Source organism: Panthera uncia, assembly GCF_023721935.1.
Source record: "Panthera uncia isolate 11264 chromosome D3 unlocalized genomic scaffold, Puncia_PCG_1.0 HiC_scaffold_8, whole genome shotgun sequence".
Taxonomy (NCBI): Eukaryota; Metazoa; Chordata; class Mammalia; order Carnivora; family Felidae; genus Panthera; species Panthera uncia.
In genome coordinates this window covers 24,115,008-24,137,181 of record NW_026057586.1, presented here as the reverse complement: position 1 = coordinate 24,137,181, position 22,174 = coordinate 24,115,008, and the positions used below count along the sequence as shown (strand labels likewise).

General features: G+C 41.0%; 1 protein-coding gene across 2 annotated transcripts; it reads left to right on the top strand.

Moving 5' to 3' along the window:
* Positions 1–3,698: 3,698 nt before the first annotated feature.
* SKA1 (spindle and kinetochore associated complex subunit 1) lies at positions 3,699–19,768 on the top strand. Of its 2 annotated transcripts, XM_049620016.1 has the most exons (8): positions 3,699–3,849; positions 4,431–4,529; positions 7,129–7,253; positions 9,056–9,153; positions 12,036–12,173; positions 15,072–15,241; positions 16,029–16,212; positions 19,674–19,768. In XM_049620016.1, the coding sequence occupies exons 2-7, from the start codon at positions 4,442–4,444 to the stop codon at positions 16,175–16,177; spliced, it is 768 nt and encodes a 255-aa protein (XP_049475973.1). In that variant the 5' UTR covers positions 3,699–3,849; positions 4,431–4,441; the 3' UTR covers positions 16,178–16,212; positions 19,674–19,768. The 2 variants fall into 2 exon arrangements, with proteins under 2 accessions (XP_049475973.1, XP_049475972.1); XM_049620015.1 differs by lacking the exon at positions 19,674–19,768 and having other exon boundaries at positions 3,700–3,849; positions 16,029–16,348.
* Positions 19,769–22,174: the final 2,406 nt, after the last annotated feature.

Sequence of the window (22,174 nt, the reverse complement as noted above, 5' to 3'; positions counted from 1 at the left end):
ATAATGAGTATACGCCTTGGGTTTTAATATTGTCAGTTGGAAAATGACTTAAGAACAAGATAAAGGAGCGTAGTTTAGCAGGGAATGTAAAAACACAATCTGCCTTGAATGTTATAACTCCCCAAAGGGTCAGGCCTATCTCTGATCCGTGAGGTATCTCAGAATGCACCCCGTCTATTACACTGGGAGCTTTCCCTCTTCAAGAAGTAGAGCTATGAAGCTGTCCCCAAACTTATTGGTCACTATCCACCGTTAAAACCAGAGGGTTAAATATTTCTCCAGCTTTCCAGAAGCGCAGAGTCCTATTGCTTAAAGAGATTTTGATCTTTATTCTACAATGCGGATCTTAGTTGATTCTGACTTGGGGACATCCAGAAATAAATTAAACTTGACCCCTAGCTGCAAGAAAAGGACAAAAAGGAAGTACAAAAAGTACAAAGAAAAGTATTTTCTGTCAAAGTCAGTTGAGTATCAAACACTTAGAATTCATAAATAATCCAGAATTGCACGTGTGGAATATGCATGGCATGAGAGAATGAAACAATGATGGAAGTCTTTAGGTTCAAAACATAAAACATGGGAGTGAGTGAAAGACCCTTTTGGTTCCGAGAGGTAAGAGAGTTTCATCAAAAGAGGACAGGCTCTGAGATACTCACTTGTGCAAGTACGTGATTATAATCCTCAGTTCCTCATCTGTAAATTACAGATCATAATTGTAAGTATTCATGTTTATTATAAAGATTAAATAGGATAATCTGTGCAAAATGCCTGAATTAGACTAAGCACCCACTAAAAGTTTATTGATGTTATCATTGTTATTATTTTTCCCTGAAGACTAGAGTTCACATTGCTTTTACTCTTGCTTATATTTCTTGCAAGGACCAGTCCAGCAATTTCTTCTATCTTGCTCATATAGAAATAAAGGGAAACCTCTCTGACATGGAATCAGGAGACTAGAAGGAGCCTTACCATTCCATGTCAATTATAGGAAGAATTGTCAATTATAGACCCCAGCAGAAGAATCATCAATAAGAAGGAATCATCAATTACAGACCCCAACAGAGAAAGATGTACATTGCATCCCCTACAAGAAATCAATTCCCTCTGCAACTCAGCCAATGAGAAACTCTTGCTTTTCTCCAACAAACTTTTGTTCAAAACAACCCCTCCCAATTTCCTCATCCTTGTCTGTAAAATTACATTCCAGAAACCACTTCTGTCCTACTCTCAGACCCTGTGTTTTGGGTAGGATTATCCTAACTCCCAGCTTCAGGATATGTGGCCAACCTGACCATTCCACCCCCCTAAACAGGCTGCTTAGTTTAAGACTGGGCAGATGACTCAAATTAGACCAATGATTTTGCTAGATTCCATAGGAAAGCAAGAACTGCTAACCTATTAGAGTCTGAGTCTAGAGGTACCAGCGGTCACCATAGGGAAAAGGCTGCCTGGGAATGGAATCAGCACAGAGGAATGCAGAACTGAGAGATAGAGGTGGTTCTTTAATAAAATGTTTGAATTTCTGGCTCCAGCTGTAACTGAATACCTACACATGTACCCTTTATTGTTTTATAAGCCAAATGAAGTCTTTTTTTCTTGCTTAAGTCAGTTTGGCGTGAGTTTCTGTCATTGTATTTGAAGTCTTGATAAATAATCCTGTCTTAGAAAGAAATATGAACTAGGCAGTGTAATCCAGTTACTCATTTCTATATTTTTTCCACATTTCCCCCCCTCTCCTCTTGAATTCAGTGCCTTTATGCTCTCATCTTCCTATTTATTTTCTCATGGGAAATAATCTGATAATGTTTGTCCTTGATGCTACAGGGTGAATTTGTGTTACTGTGTTATTTTTCTTAGAATATTGACATTTGAGGCCTTACATTTATTCCTACACTGAAAGGCTTTGTTCCTGTTAAATTACTTAGCCTTAGATAAGTAGGTATGTCAAAATTAAAAGAAACATTAAAAATGTATCAACCAAATAACAATGTGTGACTCTTATTTGGATTCTAATTCAAACAAACGAAAGTTTAAAAATAAATGATGATATAATCAGGGGATTGAACATTGGATATTTGGTATTCAGAAATAATTGTTAAAATACTTATGTGTGATCATGCTAACATGGTAATTTTTAAAGAGTTTCTATTTTCAGGAGATAAATATGTAGATGTTTTGGATGGAAAGATATAATATTTGAGATTTGCTTCAAAATATTCCAGGGGTCCCTGGGTGGCTGAGTCAGCCAAACTCTAGATTTTGGCTCAGGTCATGATCCCAGGGTCATGGGATTGAGTCCCAAGTAGGGCTCTGCACTGAGTGTGGAGCATGCTTGGGATTCTCTCTCTCTCCCTCTCTCTTTCCCACTGCCCCTCTCCCCCATTTGCATGCTCTCTCTAAAATAAAAATAGTAATAATAAAAAATAAACAAAATATTCCAGTAGGTAAAAGGTAAGAGGACAGGAGGTACAGATGAAACAAAATGTGAGATAAATTAATAATGGTTGAAGCTGGGGTGATGGGTTGAGCATGGGGTTCATTATCTTAAATTCTAACTTTATAAGTTTGAAATTTTCCCTCAGAGATTTTTAAAAGTAATAAGTAGAAATTGCCAAGGCTGCTATGTGCCTATCCAGAACCTATGCTCTCCTTCTCCCTTACAAGCAGAACCCCAACATGGTTGAGGATGCAATGTAACTATCTAAATCAAAAAACTTTTTGATGATTTTTTTTCTTCCAGTCTTGCTTGCAGATGTGAATGACCTGTGAAATCAGATAGAAGCCATTGGGTGTGGCTTCCATGAATGTGACCCTGGTCTCTTTTCTGCTGCCTTAGACCAAGACCTGAGGAAGGAATTGGCAGAGTCATCTTGCTTCACAGACAACCTGAAGACCAGAATGCATGACGCTGTGGAGGGTGGTGCCAATAGTTAGAAGGAATCTGCATACTTGATGACTGTGGAGATGCCACGCCAGCTCGGGGATACTTTCCCTTTTTTTTTTTCAAAAGGGATAACTAACCTTTTTTATCTTTTTTTTTTTTTTTAATTTTTTTTTTATTTTTGAGACAGAGAGAGACACAGCATGAACGGGGGAGGGGCAGAGAGAGGGAGACACAGAATCGGAGGCAAGCTCCAGGCTCTGAGCCATCAGCCCAGAGCCCAACTCGGGGCTCGAACTCACGACCGCGAGATCATGACCTGAGCTGAAATCAGACGCCCAACCGACTGAGCCACCCAGGCGCCCCTAACCTTTTTTATCTTAAATTTGTATTCGTGCTCACAGAGGCTGTAAACTCTATGAGGACAAGGTCCCTCCCCGTCTCTAAGTTCACAAACTTGGGTGCTTTTTGGAGTTATCTGGGGTGCTTTTTAAAATATCAGGGAGTGGGCCCCTCTTCCAGAGTGCCTGATTTCAATGGAATTGGAATTTGTAAGAGCTGCCCTTGGTGATTTTAACGTGCAGCCAGCTTGGACACTCACTGTTAGAGCTCGCGGCCCCTGGCCGGTGGGTGGTGACCGCCAGGGATCACGCCTCACCGCCTGCGCTAGGAGGAGCAGTGGCCCAGGCAGCCGGGCGCTTCAAAGCCCACTCAGCCCCGCCCTTTCCCCGCCCTTTCCCCCCGCTCAGGGGCGGCCCCGGAAGGCGCCGTAACTCGAACTGTCTTTAAGCCCGCGTTCCGGGAACGCCGAGGTGCGCCTGCGTGGCGCCGGATACTGGCGGGCGCTTTGAATTTCGCTCCCTGAGTCGCGTCTCGCGATCTTGGGCTTCTGGCCGAGACTGGACTCAAGGGCTCGGCGGCTCGGGAACCCGCAGGGAGTGGGCGCTTTGCTCCCGAACCCTCTCGAGGTTGGAATTGGGGGTCGTGCCCTCGGGAGCCGGCGATAGGCATTCCTGGGGCGGAGTGCGGGAGCGGGGCAGCCGGGCGGAGCCGTGGAGCCGGCCTTGTCTTTCCACCGCTCGGTTAGCTGGAGTGGTTGCTTTAGACTCTGTCCTACCCTCGGAGCGAGTGATTAACTGACTCCCTTCCTTCCCCTCCCTCTGCCTTCTTATGGACCCCAAACCGTAAAACGCCAGACCCCCACAGCATGGAACACATGCTTACTTGGACCTACTTCTGTGCACTTAACTGTGTTTTTTCTTAAAAGTCATGTGTACTTTGCATTTTTAAAGAAGATCTCAACGTTGTCATTATATGTAAACAGTGCATTTGTCCCCGTAAATTCCCTGTACTTTGGTTTGGGATGTGTTGATTACAGAAGGGTCAGAGACAAGTGCTGGACTGTGTTTAGAAACTGAATTTTATAAAATTAAAAGAAATTGAGTTTTTGTACTTTCTTTTCAAGAAATGGGTATTTACCATTATTGGATTTTGAAAGTGAACAGAAATTTGGCCTTTTCTTGGTAAATATGGTTGTTTGTTTCTTCAGAGGCTTAAAGGATGGCCTCCTCAGACCTGGAACAGTTATGCTCTCATATTAATGAAAAAATTGGCAATATTAAAAGAATGCTGTCATTAAGAAACTGTGGTAAGTAGAACAGATTTCACTGATGTTATACATAGATAATGCATTTTAATTATTGTTCCACTTTCAATATCTTACACCTACCTAGCTAAGTGACCAGTAATTTGAACTTTTTGAGTAGTGTTTTTTTGAAGCCCTCCAGCATTAATATTTTGACTATTGCAGAAAGTACTAAAATGCCAGTTACATTGAACAATGAACTGGATATTAATTAGACTTAATTGCTTATGTTTTTTTGAGATACACAAGGCACAGTAGTAAGATTTGAAGGTTATGGGGCATTTGTGGTTCTAAACCTAAATGGAGATACTGAAAGGTAAGGGAGAAATATAGAAGTGGAAAACACCCACAGAGGTAGAAATAGCCCATAACCCATCTCACAATCTACTTTGGAGGAGGCTTATCTGCTTATTGTTTATGACTAGCATCACAGTCTACTTTGGAGGAAGCTTATCCGTGTGTATAACTAGCAAACAATTGAAAACGTCCAGTTTTTTAAGGTCAGGAAACTTGGAGGTTGGAACCATCTTCCAGAATGTGTTGAAGTGCTGAAAGGATGTGGCAGGGACAGTGCAAAGAAATAGGTGATCTTTGTCAAGTCTGGGAAAATGTTATTTATAAAAATTATGAGCTCCCCAGTCCACTCTAGGCAAGCTTGAGGTTTACTGATAGGCAGAATTCTATCTGCTGGCACCATCGTGGTGAACTTTTCTGTAGTTTGTAGTATGAATTGATAATTTAAACCTTTTGTTTGCTTGGTTTTGTGTGTGTTAATAACTTGTTTAGAATCTCTTTCTGGAGGCGCGATTATTGTGGGATAAACACCTAAAATTTGGAGATCTATAAAACTATTAAAGCTTGAATTCAAATGACCCCACCAAAGCATGAGACCTGACCGAAGCAATGTGACCTATTAGATTACTACATACCGGGTAACCATCATGTGTATGTGGGAAGAATAATTTGACTTTCTGGTTCCATAGCTTATTTAATAGAGCCCAGTAACTTGTTTGCCACACATTTTTTGACTGCTGTAATGTACTAGATTACTACTATCAAAAGTAGCGTATTTGCTCAGTTGATTATATTTCTACAGATCAGTAGATAAGGCCCTGAATGACTAAAAGTTATTGGAGATACCAGTGTATCGAAACTAGTTATTTAATCCCCTGAAATTAATCTTGGTAGAGACATCAGTACTCTCATTTACTTACTAATTTCTTCTAGTTGTTATGAACCTGTCAAATGCAATTAGCATTGCTCTATTAGGTAGAATTATATGTTGTTTGTCATTATAATGATGAGTAGGGGTTAGCATTTACTGAATGTTTTAGTAGATTCCAGGCACAGTGTTCAACTTATCTTACATGTACTTTTTCACTTATCTTCATAGTAACCTTAAAGTAGGTACTGGCATCTCTGACTTTAGGCCTTTAATCTTCTGACCATTTCACTCTTCTGCTTTCATAATCTACGGATAGGGTCAAATTGTGCTTTTGTTTATTTTTTTTTTCCTGCCTCCCTAATTACGCTTTTGTTTATGTGTATTTCATTGGTTACTAGAAGTAAAGATGGAAAGATTTGATTATGAGAATAGTTTTTCTTTTGTGCCTTTGATCTGTTCTTAAAAAAAATTTTTTTATTACTTCTTTTATTTCTAGGGAGGAGGAGACTCTGGCTTTCCCATCCTCAAATCTATGGAGCTAGAGAGAGGTGCCAGGAGGTGGGGTTGGGAATACTAGAGCATGCTACTTTACAGATGTCTGGTGTTTGTTTCTTTCAAGTGCCCCAGACTGATTACTAGCCTGTGACTTTTTATATTACTTTTTCTGCTTAGTGAATAGTGTGGATAGTGTAAATATGAATTTCAAACCCAAGTGAATCCCAAGCCGCTATTAACAAATTCTGAAGAGAAGCTCTCCCCCATTTCCACACATCCCTGAGGGCCAGTCCAAAACATCAGCTTCTCTCCCTGGCCAGTGATTAGAATTCTAAGGTTTACACTTTCGCTGAAGATATATCCCATGAAGAAGCCTCATTTGGGATTCTAACTTCTAACACCCTGTGCTTTGAAGTCCCAAAGCCTTGGCTCTTATCCCCATTAAAACCAAATGTGTTAGGTTGCTGAGACTGGCAGCCTTCTCTCCCCAGGTTTCCTCTGCACCCCCAGTCAGGGCTGTTGCAACACTGACTCACACACACTGCCTAGTCTGTGTGTCTGCCTTCATGTTGAAGCCCTTGGGGATTTACCTTATTCTCATGAAAGCTCAGCTATGCATGTAGAAGGGTGTTTCTTTTATCTAGCATTTCTAAGTGTTTTATTATGGTGGAGGAATTTGCCAGAAACAGAAGACTCGGGGGACGCTTTGTACTTACCTCTCCCTTCCTTCTCTTCCAATTACTTAAAAATGAGATCTTAAGATTATCCATGGAGACAGGTCCTAGGGTTGAAACAATAGTCCTTTCTCTTCCCCTAAGCATCTCTATCTAAAGTAAAGCTCTGGTCCAAGAGTTTAATTGGGTACAATTGAGTTAAAGAGTACAGTTTTGTTAATAGTCTTCTATATATTTTATTTGCCATTTTATCTTTGTTTATTGATAGGTCAGGAACCTACCTTGAAGACTACATTAGATAAAATAGGAGATGAGATCATTGTAGTAAATGAACTTCTAAATAAATTGGAATTGGAAATTCAGTATCAAGAACAAACCAACCATTCACTCAAGGTAACATTTTTTTCAGTAAAGAAACAAAAGGGCAATAAACACAAATTGCCTAATCCAGGGAATTCTGAAGGATACTTTCAAATGTTCTTAGATTTGTAAATTATTATTAATGGTATAGAATGTCATTTACATTGTATTAATATAAAGGACTCCAGAACGCCACAGGTGTTTCTTTCTTCTTGAAGTTGAACTTTACTAAAAAGGAAGATTTCCTGAATAATTCTTGGTAGCTTTAATTGAAACAAATGATCTGGTAGAGTGGTGTGGAAGGAACACTAGCCCTGGGGTGAGGAGATGTGGATTCTCACTCTGGCTGCCCTTAGCACCCTCTGCCATGCTGAGAAAGCCATCTTACGCCTTGGGGTCTTGTTGTCCTCATTTGGAAATTAATGGGGCATACTGAACTATTTCTTAGGTTCCTTCCATTCTGCATTTCTCTGTTCTATAAAATGTAATACAAGGATTCTCAAGAAAAACTTGAGCCCCATTCACACACCATTTTGTTCTAAATAAGCTTTCTTTTTTTTTTTTTTTAATTTTTTTTTAACGTTTATTTATTTTTGAGACAGAGAGAGACAGAGTATGAACAGGGGAGGAGCAGAGAGAGAGGGAGACACAGAATCTGAAACAGGCTCCAGGCTCTGAGCTGTCAGCCCAGAGCCCGACGCGGGGCTCGAACTCACGGACCGTGAGATCATGACCTGAGCCGAAGTCAGACGCTTAACCGACCAAGCCACCCAGGCGCCCCTCTAAATAAGCTTTCTAATTGACTAAGCTAGTGAAAGTGCTTGTATACTTCTGAGAAAATACTCAAATTTGTCCATCATTGCCTCAAGCTTTGAGAGCCATTGATGTGTTCAGTGGGAGTGAACAGGGGCCTCTATGGACCCTTTCAGCCTCATAATCCTTAAGCTCTGTAAAGATTTTTCATAGGAATGGGCATGAATATGCCTATCCTACTATTAGTTGAAATGAAATTAGCGGCTTGAGCATCATTTGGCTCTTTGAAAGAGAGATGTCCTTTGAAAGAGAGATTGGTTTCAAAACAGAAACCAATATTGGTTTCAGTTCTAACCTGCCTGGGAGTATCCAAAGTTAAGTGTGTGTCTAGTGAATGTTAAATTTAGAAGTGAAGCCTACGTAGAATTTTTGTTCATGTTTTGATTGAGAGTCAGATGACAGGGCTCTGAAGGTGTAGAGTATTTTTCTTATTACATTTGCATGAGTTCATAACCTCAGGTTCTAGTGAAAGGTAAAATAAAGACAACACAAAACAAACACAAGCAATTATGATCCAGTGGAAATTTCCATTAAGCTAGAAAATTATGCAGGTCAGCAGTGGAAATCGTTCTGTGTAGCTTCTCGTACATGCGTTCCAGGCATGCATTGTCGCCCTGGTGCTGTTGCACAGATAACACCGGGGAAGGTTTGCTAAGTCAACAAAGGCAATTTACCGGAATGACAAACATAAATCTTTCATGCATTTTTTAGTTGCTTGCCAAGGCTGAAGTTAAATGTCAACCCTAGCTGTTGTAATGTGATTATAGCAGTTTTCTCTGAAAACAAAAAACAAAAAACAAAAAAACAGTAGAGAAAGATACAATGTTGCCATCCAAAAACAGCTCTAGAAACCAAAGGGTTCTTAAAAAAATATTGCCGCTACCTGTGCTTTTCCACCTCTTCTGTGTTCTGAACACTCCCAGTCATGGTGATTGTGGTTGAATCTTTTGTGCTCTTTCAAATGTCTTAAAACACACACAGGCAGGACAGCCGCTTATTGGGGAGCATTTTTTAAATTTTAGGAACTCTGTGCATCTCTCGAAGAGGATTATAAAGATGTGGAACATCTCAAAGAAAACATTCCTCCCCATTTGCCTCAAGTAACAGTAACCCAGAACTTGTAAGTGTATTTATAATTATTCTTGCTGTCTGCATTTATAAAACTGTTAAACACCTCAGCTCTCTTTTGCGTTTTCATGTGCTTGTGATTTTGTTAGTGATTATGTTAGTGTTAGTGTTGTTGTCACTTACACTGGAAGTAGTGTTTCGCTTTGTCTGCCCCAGTCTTATTCTGCTGCCTCTGGACGATGTGGTCCCTCTTTCCCATGGGTGAGTGTCCGCTAGGCTCTTTTTTCCTACTTTTTCTCATTTCTTTCCCTTAGAGCAGAGTTTGTCAACTTCGGCTGTGTTGCCTTCTTAGGCTAGATGATTTTTTGTTATGAGGATAGCGAGGGTGTTCAGTAGCAACCCTGATCTCTACCTACCAACTACGCGTCGGTGGCGCCCTCACCGCCCCCGGCCGGTTGTGACAATGAGAAATGTCTCCAGACATTGCCATATGTCCTCTAGGGGACAGTCTCTCTCCTGAGAACCATTGTTTTAGGGTAAAAATAAGATTCATACACGTCCCATCTTAAAAACAGCCGAAGGAACCAAAAACTTGGCTTCGCTTTCCCCCTCAAACTCGTGTCCCCGCTGTGTTCCCTGCCTGTATATGCTTGTGCCTCCCCTTTGCCGCAGAGCCCCTGACCTGAGCCTGGCTCTGGGCTGCTATTACTACCACACTGAGGAAACTCATCAAGAAATCCTCCCTTTAGCCCTGATCCTTCTTCTCAGATTTTATCTCTCTGTCTCTCTGTTCCTGAAATTCTGTTTGTTGCTCTGCCACGGTGCTTTGTTGTCCCGCGTCTCTGACTTGGCTGCCCTCCTTTAAATTACAGCTGAGTTTTGCTGAGTTTTGCTTACGCATACCTTACACCACTGTTAATGCTCTCAAATGTCCAACTCCAGCCTTGACGTGACCTCTGATTCTGCTGTTTTAATTGCTTGCTGGGAGCTTGATAAATGAGCTGTTCTCTCCAACTGTGCGTGTCCGAGGCTCAACTGACTGGTTCTTTGTTACCCACCCGTCATGCCTGCTGCCTTCCGCCCATCACCGGGACGGGAACTCCGTGCCTTCAGCCTGTCTTGCTCTCTGTAGCCCTCAGCCAAGCTGCTGTCCCTGCAAGATTTTGTCTGTCCCTGGCCTCCCTTCTGCTCTCATTGCCTGGCTCTGAATGCCATCTCCCATCATCATTTGTCTGTGTGATTTGAGAGCTCCTGTGTTTTGCCCTTCCAGGGTTCCACCACCTCCACCTCTCTAGGCTTCTGGATTCTTCTTCCAGGGTTCCAAGTACACGCCGTGGATAACTTAAAATTTTTTAACTTTTGAAATATATATATATGTGTACACACACACAGGAAGTGACTAAAGCATTATTTGTGCAAATTAAAGAAGAATAAACAAACATCAGTGTATCTACCAGTCAGATTAAGAAATAGGATATTCCTGGTACCTTACAACCCTTCTTCCCTTGCAGACCCTTCCTCTGTCAAAGAGGTAGTCATCCTGGTGTTTATGATAATCATACTCTTACCTGAGTGTTTCTATAAACAATATACTGTTTAAATTTGAAAAACTTAAAGGAAGGCACGAGGCTTGCTATGTAGAAGAGCCACATTTCTGCTGATGGCTGGAGTTCTCCAGAAGAAGATAAGCTCAACAGAGTGCCTCGCATGGTCAGGGTGCCCTGCGATTTCCCTACAAGGAGAAAGTGATGGGCAAGGTCATGAATGAATGCTAGGATCACAGGTCATCACAGGAGATCTGCCAGGATGGTAGTGTGAACTAGACGTTGGATATCCAGCAGGAATATGGTCTGGGGAATAGGAGGACTTTTCTTCTTCTGACTTCGCTATGGCTTAGTTTCAGTTTTCAGCCAAAGTCAAAGCAGAACATTTCTGCAGGTGGAAATGGTTCTTTTCAGCTGATACTCACAGCAGGGCATGAAGGAGAAATCATGAGCTTCCTTAGCACCTGGTGAAGATAAGCACAGAGAAAAGTCAGCCACCCTCACCATGATGTCTCACGTTAACACTCATAGAAGGTTGATGGGACCATAGCATTGGGCATCTTCATCTTGACAACACACAACACGGCCATCCTCAGTCTTACCACCTCAGTCAGGCCTGGTTGCCCTGTGTCTGGTGCTCAGCTGTCATCTTGGGGTCTCACTTCCCTGTCTTTCTTGGGATTCCCTTCACTCACTCCTGGGTTCGATCTCCTCTTTCCTATAACCCATTTCTTTTTTGGAACAGTTGAGCCAGTATGGCTTCATTTGCTGCTAGAAACAAGGGTCTGTTCCTTCCCTGGCAGCTAAATAACCCAGAAGCTACAGCCTATTTCTAGACTCTTTGCTAGTGGGGTAGGAGCTATATTAGGCTTCTCACTGACTCCAAAATTTGGGTAGGACTGAATCCAAGAGTTCCATGCTCATTGCTGGCAACTAAAATGAGTCTGCAACAGGCAGGGACTGATACTAGCAACCAATGGGATAAATTAGAAAAATAGAAGTAGAAGCTGATTGATGCTTCTACATCCAGAAATAGGGAGTCAGGAAGAGAAGCTGTTGAGAGGTTAAGATAAGTTCAGCTTTGCACATACTGCCTTGAGGAGCCAGAGGAATGACTGGTGAAGATGGTTAGCATATTTACTGCATGCACCATGTTTGGGGTATATAAATATAATTCTGTTACTGAAGATTTGGGGATTTAATTTTTCAGTGTTCTCTTCACTGTTCAGATCTTCATGAACCATAGGAGTTGGGGCAGCAAAAAATGACTAAAACAATCACAAGATGAATCTTGTATTTGTTACTGAGTATTTTCAGTTGGGAAAACTTTCTAGTATGCTGCGGAATTCTGATCATCACTTGTACAACTGTGTGCATCTCTGTTCCCTAGTGTTAATGTGCCAGATGTTGACCCTGGAGAACCAGTCAAAGTTGAGGAACCTGCACCCACAAAGAAGCACCCAAAAGAACAAAGAAGTATTAAAGAAATGTCATTTATAACTTCCGATGAGTTTAATGGCATTCCAGCGTAAGTATTTAAGATAAATTTTAACATTCAACTCTTTAATGGTCGACGTACATGATTGTTTAAATCATAAAGCTTGATTATATTCATAGTATGCTGTGTTCAAATATTGATTTTTTTCTAAAATAGTCTTAACATTGTACTAGGAAAATGCAGGAAGTCTCTTAAAGATGCTTAAAATCGTTTTTTATTTAGTTGTCAAACCTCTTTTCATAGCGAGATCTAGAGATGCGTCAGTCTGTTGCTGAGTTCCAGGACCATTTTGTGATAGAGATTTATCCAGTTACATTTTAGAAGTAGTCTCAGGGGGCACCTGGGTGGCTCAGGCGGTTAAGCGTCCGACTTCAGCTCAGGTCACGATCTCGAGATCTCACGGTCTGTGAGTTCGAGCCCCGCGTCGGGCTCTGGGCTGATGGCTCAGAGCCTGCAGCCTGCTTGGGATTCTGTGTCTCCCTCTCTCTTTGCCCCTCCCCCGTTCATGCCCTGTCTCTCTCTGTCTCAAAAATAAATAAACGTAGCCTCAGTTTCGCTGTACTTTTAAGGAAAGCGTGCTGCGTAGGTGTGAGAATTGGAATGGCAAGTGTTGTGTTTGGTTTCTGTTTGTTACTCAACTTCTGCCACATGCTCGTTCCAGGCCCTGGGTCACTGAGGAGAATACAGGGGCGAGTAAGACCAGATAACTACCCTGGAGGAAGGTCTTTGCTCTTTACAGAGGACAGTAATGGAGAGCCCGTCATGGAACCTCATGTTTTTAAACTAATGTAGTTCCAGGGCTTTGCTTAATTTCTTGGCTCTATATTACTGCATTTCTTACTACGTTTCCATTATACAAATAATACATGTTAGAAAATATTTGATGTCAGAAAATAACTCCTCTGTAATTCGGCCACCCGGATATTTATTTAATTTCACGTATATAATAGGTTGTTTCTGATTGTTATGACAACAATGTAGTTATACAGTAAATACCACTTACTTCCTTTTTTATCATGAGCATTTTGCCATTGTTAGCTATTCTTGTAAACTTGGGTTTTAATAGTTGTATTACATTTCATCAAAATGAGACTGACCTTTCTCTTTAATCTTTATTTTTTTTGGTCAGTCATTTCTTTTTATGATTGCTTTATTTTCATGATAATTCTGTTTGGCGCTATTCAGTTTTTTAAATTGTTATTTTTGTTGCTCATTAGCTGAGCTAAAGGGAAAGGCAAATGTGTGTGAGGATCAGTAGAGTAGATAGGTTTTTTAGAAAATGCTTCCATGAAGAGATGAAGGAAATCAGAATAGGCATGGTAGAGTTTTGGGTTTTTTTTAATGTTTATTTTTTGAGAGAGAGAGAGCAGGGGAGGGACACAGAGAGAGGGAAACAGAGGATCCAAGCAGGCTCTATGCTGTCAGCGCAGAGCCTGATGTGGGGCTCAAACTCACAAACTAATGAGATTGTGACCTGAGCCAAAGTTGGACACTCAACTGACAGAGCCATCCAGGCGCCCAGAGTATTCATTTTTAAACTAAGGGGATATTTAGTGAATGAGAGGACTTGGAAGGTTGGGGTAAGGAAGAATGTATTCCAGGCATGGGGCTTTCATTTATTTATCTTTAAAAAGTTAATACTGAGGGTGGAGTTAAAGTGGAGAACATTGGCAGAAGAGGGGGGACAGGTATTGAGGAAATTAAGGTGATAGTTCAGAGGATTTAAAGGAATTATTTTGGACGGGGGGGGTAGTTTGTGGGATCAACAGTTTGTGGGAATTGTGGTTAGAAACAACAACAGCAAAAATGAATTTAGAAAAGAACAATGAAAATGTGTTTTGATCTATATGAACATTTTCCTTTAAACATATTCATGTATTATTTTATATTAAATAAGTTTTGATTAGAAATCTGCCCCCTTGGGGGCACCTGGGTGGCTCAGTTGGTTAAGTGTCTAACTTTGGCTCAGGTCATGATCTTATGGCATGAGTTCGAGCCCCACGTCAGGCTCTGTGCTGACAGCTCAGAGTCTGGAGCCTGCTTTGGATTCTGTGTCTCCCTCTCACTGACCTTCCCCAGCTCGCGCTCTGTCTCTTGCTGTCAAAAACAAATAAACATTTAAAAAAAAGAAAGAAATCTGTCCCTTTGGAGAGAAGAGAAGGGCAGTGTTTCACATAATGAACCCACATTTTGTTGAAGGGAAAAACTGAGGCAGATCATTGGGTTTGGGTTTTGGTGTATACGGAGAAATCAAGTCTCCTGTTTTTATATTCTAAGACTATAGGTGACGGGGAGCATAGCAAGGGGGAGAAGGGATTGGAAGAGTGGATTTAGAGAAAGACCAGTGCTCAATGGGGTGGAGTCCGTCCTCTGACTCACCCCCAGCCCTCTTCTCTGCCATCATCCTGTGTGATCGGCTCTGTGTCCTGATGGGAATTACCATCTCTGTTGTCGCCTTTGTTGCGCATCTTCCTTCCTCCTCCTCCTCCTCCTTTCTTTTTCTTTCTTTCTCAGAACAGATAAGTTTGCAGAAAACTAGAGTGGTGTGAGTTATTTAATTTATTAACATTTAAATTTTTCTTTCCGTTGCTCACAAACATTTAAAAATGTTTAAACCTCTGGCTTGCAGTTAACCAGTCCATTTGAGTCAGTATTTGAGACCTTATTTTAAATTGTAGTATTATTTCTGTAGGTAATGGAGGTTAATATATCTAGGTGTAAGTAGGGAAGATAAGCAACTGATACGTTGTGGTATGTCTTTAATTTGTCAATTGTTGAGATGTGTGGTTTATTTGGAAGTTGATATACATTTTTTTGGCATAAAGAGTTCTAATAGCTGCTACTGTATAAAGTCATCATAAATTTTTTCAAAGAAAATGATTTTGTATAATGATTCTTTTAAAAAATGAATCATATACTTATTTGCAGGTACATGAAATCCCGCTTAACTTATTGTCAAATTAATGATGTTATTAAAGAAATCAACAAGGCAATAGTTAGTAAATACAAGATCCTATATCAGCCGAAGAAGTCTATGAGTTCTGTGGCCAGAAATCTCTATCACAGATTTATTGATGAAGAAACAAAGGATACCAAAGGTAAAAATGATAGCATATATATGTATGTGTGCACGTCAGCCGTTTGGAATGTAACTAACTCATGAGAAACAAAACTTATTCTAGAAAATTCTAAATCTAGAGAGGTAGTTCTCAGCCAGGGGTGGCTTTCCCACTAAGGAACATTTTTACCATCTCTGGAGATAATTTGGTGGTTGCAACTAGGGTGGGGGTGCTACTGGCATCTAGAGACTACAGATGCTGTTAAAGTACACTTTAGTACAGTGCTCAAGACAGCTTCCACAGAAAAGAAACGTCTGTAGTTCCGAGGCTGAGAAACATGGCTTTAGAGTCTATTATGAAACTATACCCAGGGTTTTCAGAATTGGAATAGTAATGAAAAACACTTTGTCATACTTACATAGCACTTAACATGTACCAGATAGTGTACTGAGAGCTTTAGTCCTCGCATCTTACAAGGTATGTACCATTACTCCCATTTTGCAGATTGGGCAAAAAGAACTTAAGATACTTGCCCAGGGTCAGCCAGTTAAGGGATAGAGCTACGGGGGTTTCATTCTTTCAACCACTATACTATATTCCCTCTTGGAAAGTGGGTACCACCAGATGAGTGCATTTCTAAAATGCTACCACAAACATTGTGCAACTGCAGTTGAACGATGCTTATTTCAGCAAGAATACCGCATCTCACTCCAGTTGCCTGATAGTAAAAATGATTAATGTTACTCATATTCACATTGTACCACATTAAAGATTCATCTTGAAAGTTGTCCTCGTGAAAATTGGCACAAATATCTTTATTTTTCAGGTCATTATTTTATAGTGGAAGCAGACATAAAGGAGTTCACAACTCTGAAAGCTGACAAGCGGTTTCATGTAATACTGAATATCTTACGACACTGCCGGAGGCTCTCCGAGGTCCGAGGGGGAGGCCTTACCCGATACGTTATAACCTGAAGTCCTCCTGAGCTCTAGAACTGGCCAAGAGTCGGGTATAGAGGCCACTCCTATAGTTTCCTTATATGTAATTTCTTTATATATAACTTCTTTGCTTTTCTTATTTTCTTTTCTGCTTGACTGTAAAAATGAAACTTTTTAGTAAATAAAGCATATGTATTTTAAAATTCACTTTCTTTTCTTAAATATTTTTTCCAGATATGTATTTTTAAGTTTTTATTTATTTGAATAAATAAAATTTATTTATTTTAGGGGAGAGGCAGAGAGAAAGGGAAAGATAGAATCCCAAGCAGGCTCCACGCTGTCAGCACAGAGCCTGACATGGGGCTTGATCTCACAAACAAATAATGACCCGAGCCAAGATCAAGAGTGAGCCACCAAACAGAATGAGCCACCCAGGCACTCCTCTTTTTTTTTTTTTTTTTAAGTTTATTTATTTTGAGAGAGAGTACAGAGGGGCAGAGAGAGAGGGAGAGAGAGAATCCCAAGCAGACTCCATGCTGACAGCACAGAGCCCAGTGTGGGTCTCCATCCCATGAACCAGGAGATCATGACCTAAGCCAAAATCACGAGCTGGACCCTTAACTGAATGAGCTGCCCAGGTGTCCCAAATTCACTTTCTTTCAGCACATGGGTAACCCCCTACCATATGAGCCTCTGTGCTAGGCATGTAATGGGATTAAAAAATGTTCAGGTTTTGTTTTTGTGTTTAGTGACAGTGCTGTAGACCCCAATAAGACAGGTACAGACATGATTAGAGAAGAAAAAGGTTGAGAAGATAAGGTCAAGAGTACACAGGCTCATTAGAATTAAAGGTCGTGAATGTCAAAATTCTATCAATGGCATTTCAGTGAACAGGCAAAAGTTGGATTTGTAGGCAGCCCCTCCCTGTGATGATTCTGCTTTCCCATATGTTGTTGGAAACAGCTTACCTGAAATACATGCAGTGTAAACCAATCTATAAACATCAACCTGTAATGATATTGTAATAAAAGTATATTGAGATGAAAAAGATGATAACGTGTAAGCAAGTCAAGAGTTGTCATGGAAAATGGGTGGTTGGATTGCAAGCGTTTAGGATGTTTTTTCTCTTCCACAGCTGGGGAGACTGGCTATGTGTGTTTTAGTCGGTGTTCTCCAGAGTTCTAGAAGCAACAGGATACACACACACACACACACACACAGATTTGTGATGACACATTGGTGCGTGTGGTTATGGAGGCCGAGAAGCCCCCCAATCTGCCGTCTGCAAGCTGGAGACCTAAGAAAGCCAGAGTGCAATTCAGTCCAAGTCTGAAGGCCTGAGACCCAGAGAAAACAAGGTGTTGTGGCTCAAGCAATGAGGCTGGAAAGAAGTGAATTCCTCCTTCACCTTTTTTTGTATTCATGTCCTCCACGGATTGGATGATACCCGCACGCGTTGGGGAGGGTAGTCTACTGAGTCCACTGATTCATATACTAATCCCTTCTGGAAACACCTTCATAGACACACCCAGAAATAAGGTTTGATGTGGGCACCCCACAGCCAGTCAAGTTGATACATAAAGTTAACCATCCCGGTCTCGGCCATCTGCTTGGCAGGTCTATCCTTGTAGCAGAGGGAAAAATGACCCCCAAGGCTTGGTGGCCTGGTTAACACTGTTACTGTGATGACCACGGAGTATATTATGGGCACTACATACTGTTATCCTTTCTTCCTCCCTAATTTAAATGCAGATGTGTTTAATTTTTCATGTCTTGCTTTAAAAACAATGGCATTATCTTTTACTTTAAGTCTTGCTTGATTTTTCTCTATAAATCATTTTTCTCCATAAAAAACATTTTATCTGCTTGAAATATCTCTTCCTGAAACTCATAGTGAACAACTGTCGAGAAATGTGTTTAATTCTTGTAGAATGGATACTGAGGGGAGCAGTTAGTCTCTATGTTAATCATTAGCATGTAATCAACTTGTTACGTTAATTTGGGCATACATTTGGTAAACTGTCCCTCAAGGAAGAATAAAGACATTAATTTTCAGGCACCTGGGTGGCTCAGTCGGTTAAGCATCTGACTTTAGCTCAGGTCATGATCTCAGGGTTCGTGAGTTCGAGCCCCACATCAGGTTCTGCACTGACAGTGTGGAGTCTGCTAGGGGTTCTTTCTCCTTCTCTCTGTTCCTCACCCATCCATGCTCTCTCTCTCAAAATGAGTAAAAATAAAGCTTTAAAAAATTTTTTTTTAAAAAAGACATTGATTTTCAAACAAGAACTAACCTCTGTTACTTGAACTTCATTTTCAGAAAAAAAATGACAGGTTTGTTCAACTTCTGTATTTTTGAAAAATAACATTTTTAAAAATCTAAGTTTGGATGCATCTTGTGGTCCTGGGTCTCTCTGCCCTCAGATTCACTCCTCACCCTTTGCTCTCCATTTTCTCTTCAGTAGCTTGCGTCTTTAAGCACCTTTCCCCTGCAGCCTATGGTCCCCACAGCATGGCTCTCCAGAAGTTTGGGCCTTGCCCCTTCTGCCACAGTTCTCTGCCACGGGTCCTGTGGCCTGGTGCGCAATAGATTCCGGCTGGCTGTCTCCAGCTGGGTGCCACGGAGCCTGAGGCCTGGCCTCACACCTCCTAGACCCACCAGCCTGTGGGCCCTGGGAGGAGAGGGCTAGGCAACAGAGACCCAGCACCTTGCTCAGGCTTCTATATTGAGATACTAATTAAAAAGACATTTTTTTTTAACATTTATTTATTATTGAGAAACAGAGACAGAACATGAGCATGGCGGGGGGCAGAGAGAAGGGGAGACAGAATATGAAGCAGGCTCTAGGCTCTGAGCTATCCGCACAGAGCCTGATGCGGGGCTCGAACTCACAAACTAAGAGATCACGACCTGAGCCAAAGTTGGACGCTTCACTGACTGAGCCACCCAGGTGCCCCGAGATACCAATTTTTATGTGATAAAGTCTTTCTTTTGTTCCTTTAAAAGTTCTGTTGTTTTTTTTTAAGTTAGTTATTCATAGATAACACATTTTTTTTTTTTTCTAGGTAACACAGTAGTTAAAAGTGTTCAGGGTACATCTGATCAACCTCTGTCCTGTTTCACCTCTCCTTAGGATACTCTGTCCCCTTTCACATTTCCTAACTATTATAGGTGTCCCCTCAGATCCTTTTGGCCTCATCCGATTTGTGTCTCTGGATGTGAATCTGGTGTTTGTCTTACTTGCTAAGACAAAGGGTGAAATGTAACTTTAAGGGAAGAGATCTAGCTGTCACTACTTGTAGCAGATTGTGTTTTCCAAAGATGGATGGATGGGATAATTCCATATTCCATCCCACATACTCCTTCAATGTGTTATCAACACTTCCATCAAGAGGCGGGATCTTTGTTCCCTGCCTTTGAATCTGGACATATCTTTGTAGCTTCAGCCAATAGAATGGAGAGGAAATACCACTGCACGATTTCCAAGCTAGCTATTAAAGACAATATGAATTCCATCTGTCTCTTTCTTGGGAGGTGTGCCTTTGGAACCTTGTCACCATGTTGGGAGAAAGCCAAGGCTACATGGAGAGGTCACATTAACTGCCAGCACCACCAGTCATGTGAACACATGATTCCAGCCCCCAGTGATTTTTGCTGAGGTCCCCGGCATCAAGGAGTCAAGATAAGCTGCCCCCTACTGTGCTCTGACTGAATTCAGGGCTTGGAAGAAATCATGAAAAATAAATTATAGTGGTTTAAAGACACTATTTTTTTTGCATAATTGATCATACAACAAGAGATGATGAAAGTATTAGTCTGAAATTGCACTACAGTTGTGAGAAAAGGCAGCAAGTGGGGTCATAATAATTAAGTTAAACCTGCATTGGAAATGAAAATCTGTCCCCATCAATCACCTGTAGAGGGTGTGCCCTGCCTAAGCTTATTTGAAAACATGTATAAGTTCATGAAAAGTGATATATTTTTCAGATATCAAGCTTATATATGTGTATCATTTCTCCATGCATAAGCAAGAGGCCAAATACACTGTTTTGTGTATAAACATAATATTTACATCCAGCATAATTCAAGAAACCCATGTCTTCACACACATGCAAAGATACTCATCATTAGGCATCAGGGAAATGCAAATCAAAACCACGACGAGTTATCACCCAACACCTGTCAGAATGGCTAGAATAAAAAAGACAAGAAACAAGTGCTGGCGAGGATGTGGAGAAAAGGGAACTATTGGGCGCTGTTGGTGGGAATGTAAATTGGTCCAGCAACTCTGGAAAACAGTATGGAGGTTTCTCAAATTAAAAATAGGCATACCCTATGATCTGGTAATTCCGCTACTGGATATTTACCCAAAGAAAATAAACAACACTAATTCACAAAGATGTGTGCACCCCAATGTTTCCCGCAGCACTATTTACAACAGTCAAGATATGGAAAGGACTGAAGTGTCCACTGATAAATGAATAAAGATGTGAGACACCCATCAAGGTTCATGGTTTATCCTTGGTTATGCTCTTAAGTCTTTTTGAAGCTAGAACAGGCTCCCCCTGTGGTTTTGGTTTGGGTTTTGTTTTCTGTTACTGGACTGTTTTTAGGAGACCAGGTTATTTATATCTGGATGTCTGATCGTTTCTTCATGATGATATTTAGCTTGTGTCTCTATCCCCTGTGTTTCCTATAAACTGGATGATAGAGCTAAAGTCTTAATTAGATTCATGATTAAGTCTTTGACAATAATATTTCATAGGCAGTCCTGTCAACTTCATATTACGCCACGCTAGGAGGCATATAATGTCAGAATGTTTCACCATAAGTCTAGGATCAATTCAACTCAAAAAGTGCAGGCAACTAAAATTTTCTTCTTTCTGATGGACCAACAGGACAAATGTGAGTTATTTCCAGTTACAAACGTCTTGCCAGAATGATTGTGAGCCGTGCCTAAGCTGCATATGAAAAATTGCAACTATAATCCTTATTGTGACTCAGATATCCAATGATTTCTTGGGACTATACAAAATAATCCAGCAACACGGTGCATCAAAAAGAAAACTAGGGCATCAGAAACCTGGGTTCTGGTCCTACGTCGGCCATTTCCTCCTTTTTGGTTCTACCTTCAAAAATTTGACCCCCTCTCACAAGCTCCGTATTGACCACCCTGGTCCCAAACGGCATCGTCTCTCCCCTGGATTAATTCAAAGCTTCCTAACTGGTCTCTGTGTTTGTTCTTGCCTCCCTACTGTCTATTCTCTACTGAACCAATGTTAAAGCAGGTCACTCTGCCACTCAAAAACCTTGAATAGCTCCCCATTTCTGAGTCCTTCCAAAGACTTGGAAGCCTCTTCCTGCACCCCTCTGTGACTCAGACACCTCTCTCGCCTCCATGCTATTTCTGGAACAGGTCAAATAGGAGTCTCCCTCAGGCCTCTGCACTGACTGTTGCCTCCATCCAGAAAGCTCCTCACCCTTCACCCATGTGAACCCCCTCCTTCTCACCTTTAAATCTGACATTATTTGATCATTTAGGCCTTCTCAGGCCACGCTATGTCTAAAATTACATCTCCCTTCTGCAATACATCCCCTTCCCTGCTTTATTCTCCTCTATAGCATGTATGTGTATCTGATGGTTTATGTATGTTAACGATTTTTTGTCTTTCTCCTCTACGAGAATATCAGCTCCTAAGGCCAGGAGTTTTTGTCTCTAATATTTACTGCTATGTCCCCAGCCAATCTAATAGGGCTTTACAGTAGAGGGTGCTAAATAAATATTTCTGAATGCACATTAAAGAGTTTGTGGCTTGGGTAAGGGACTTCATGCCTCAGTTTCCTTTTGTATATAGAGAGATGGTTGAACAAAAATCTCTCTCAGGACCTTCCAATTTTAATATTCTATGATTCTAATATTCCCAGTTACTTCTGGGAAATACATTCGTGTTGAAATTAAAGGATATTCTGGCTGGCTGGATTATAAAAAATTATAAAAAATATTTGCTGATAATTACATGGAAATCTTATCTTTT

Excerpts from the sequence above, each read along its gene's own strand:
- SKA1 (XM_049620016.1), top strand. The coding sequence starts at position 4,442 with ATGGCCTCCTCAGACCTGGAACAGTTATGCTCTCATATTAATGAAAAA. Across the intron at positions 4,530-7,128 it reads GCTGTCATTAAGAAACTGTG|GTCAGGAACCTACCTTGAAG; the intron begins GTAAGTAGAACA and ends GTTTATTGATAG. Across the intron at positions 15,242-16,028 it reads AGAAACAAAGGATACCAAAG|GTCATTATTTTATAGTGGAA; the intron begins GTAAAAATGATA and ends TTTATTTTTCAG.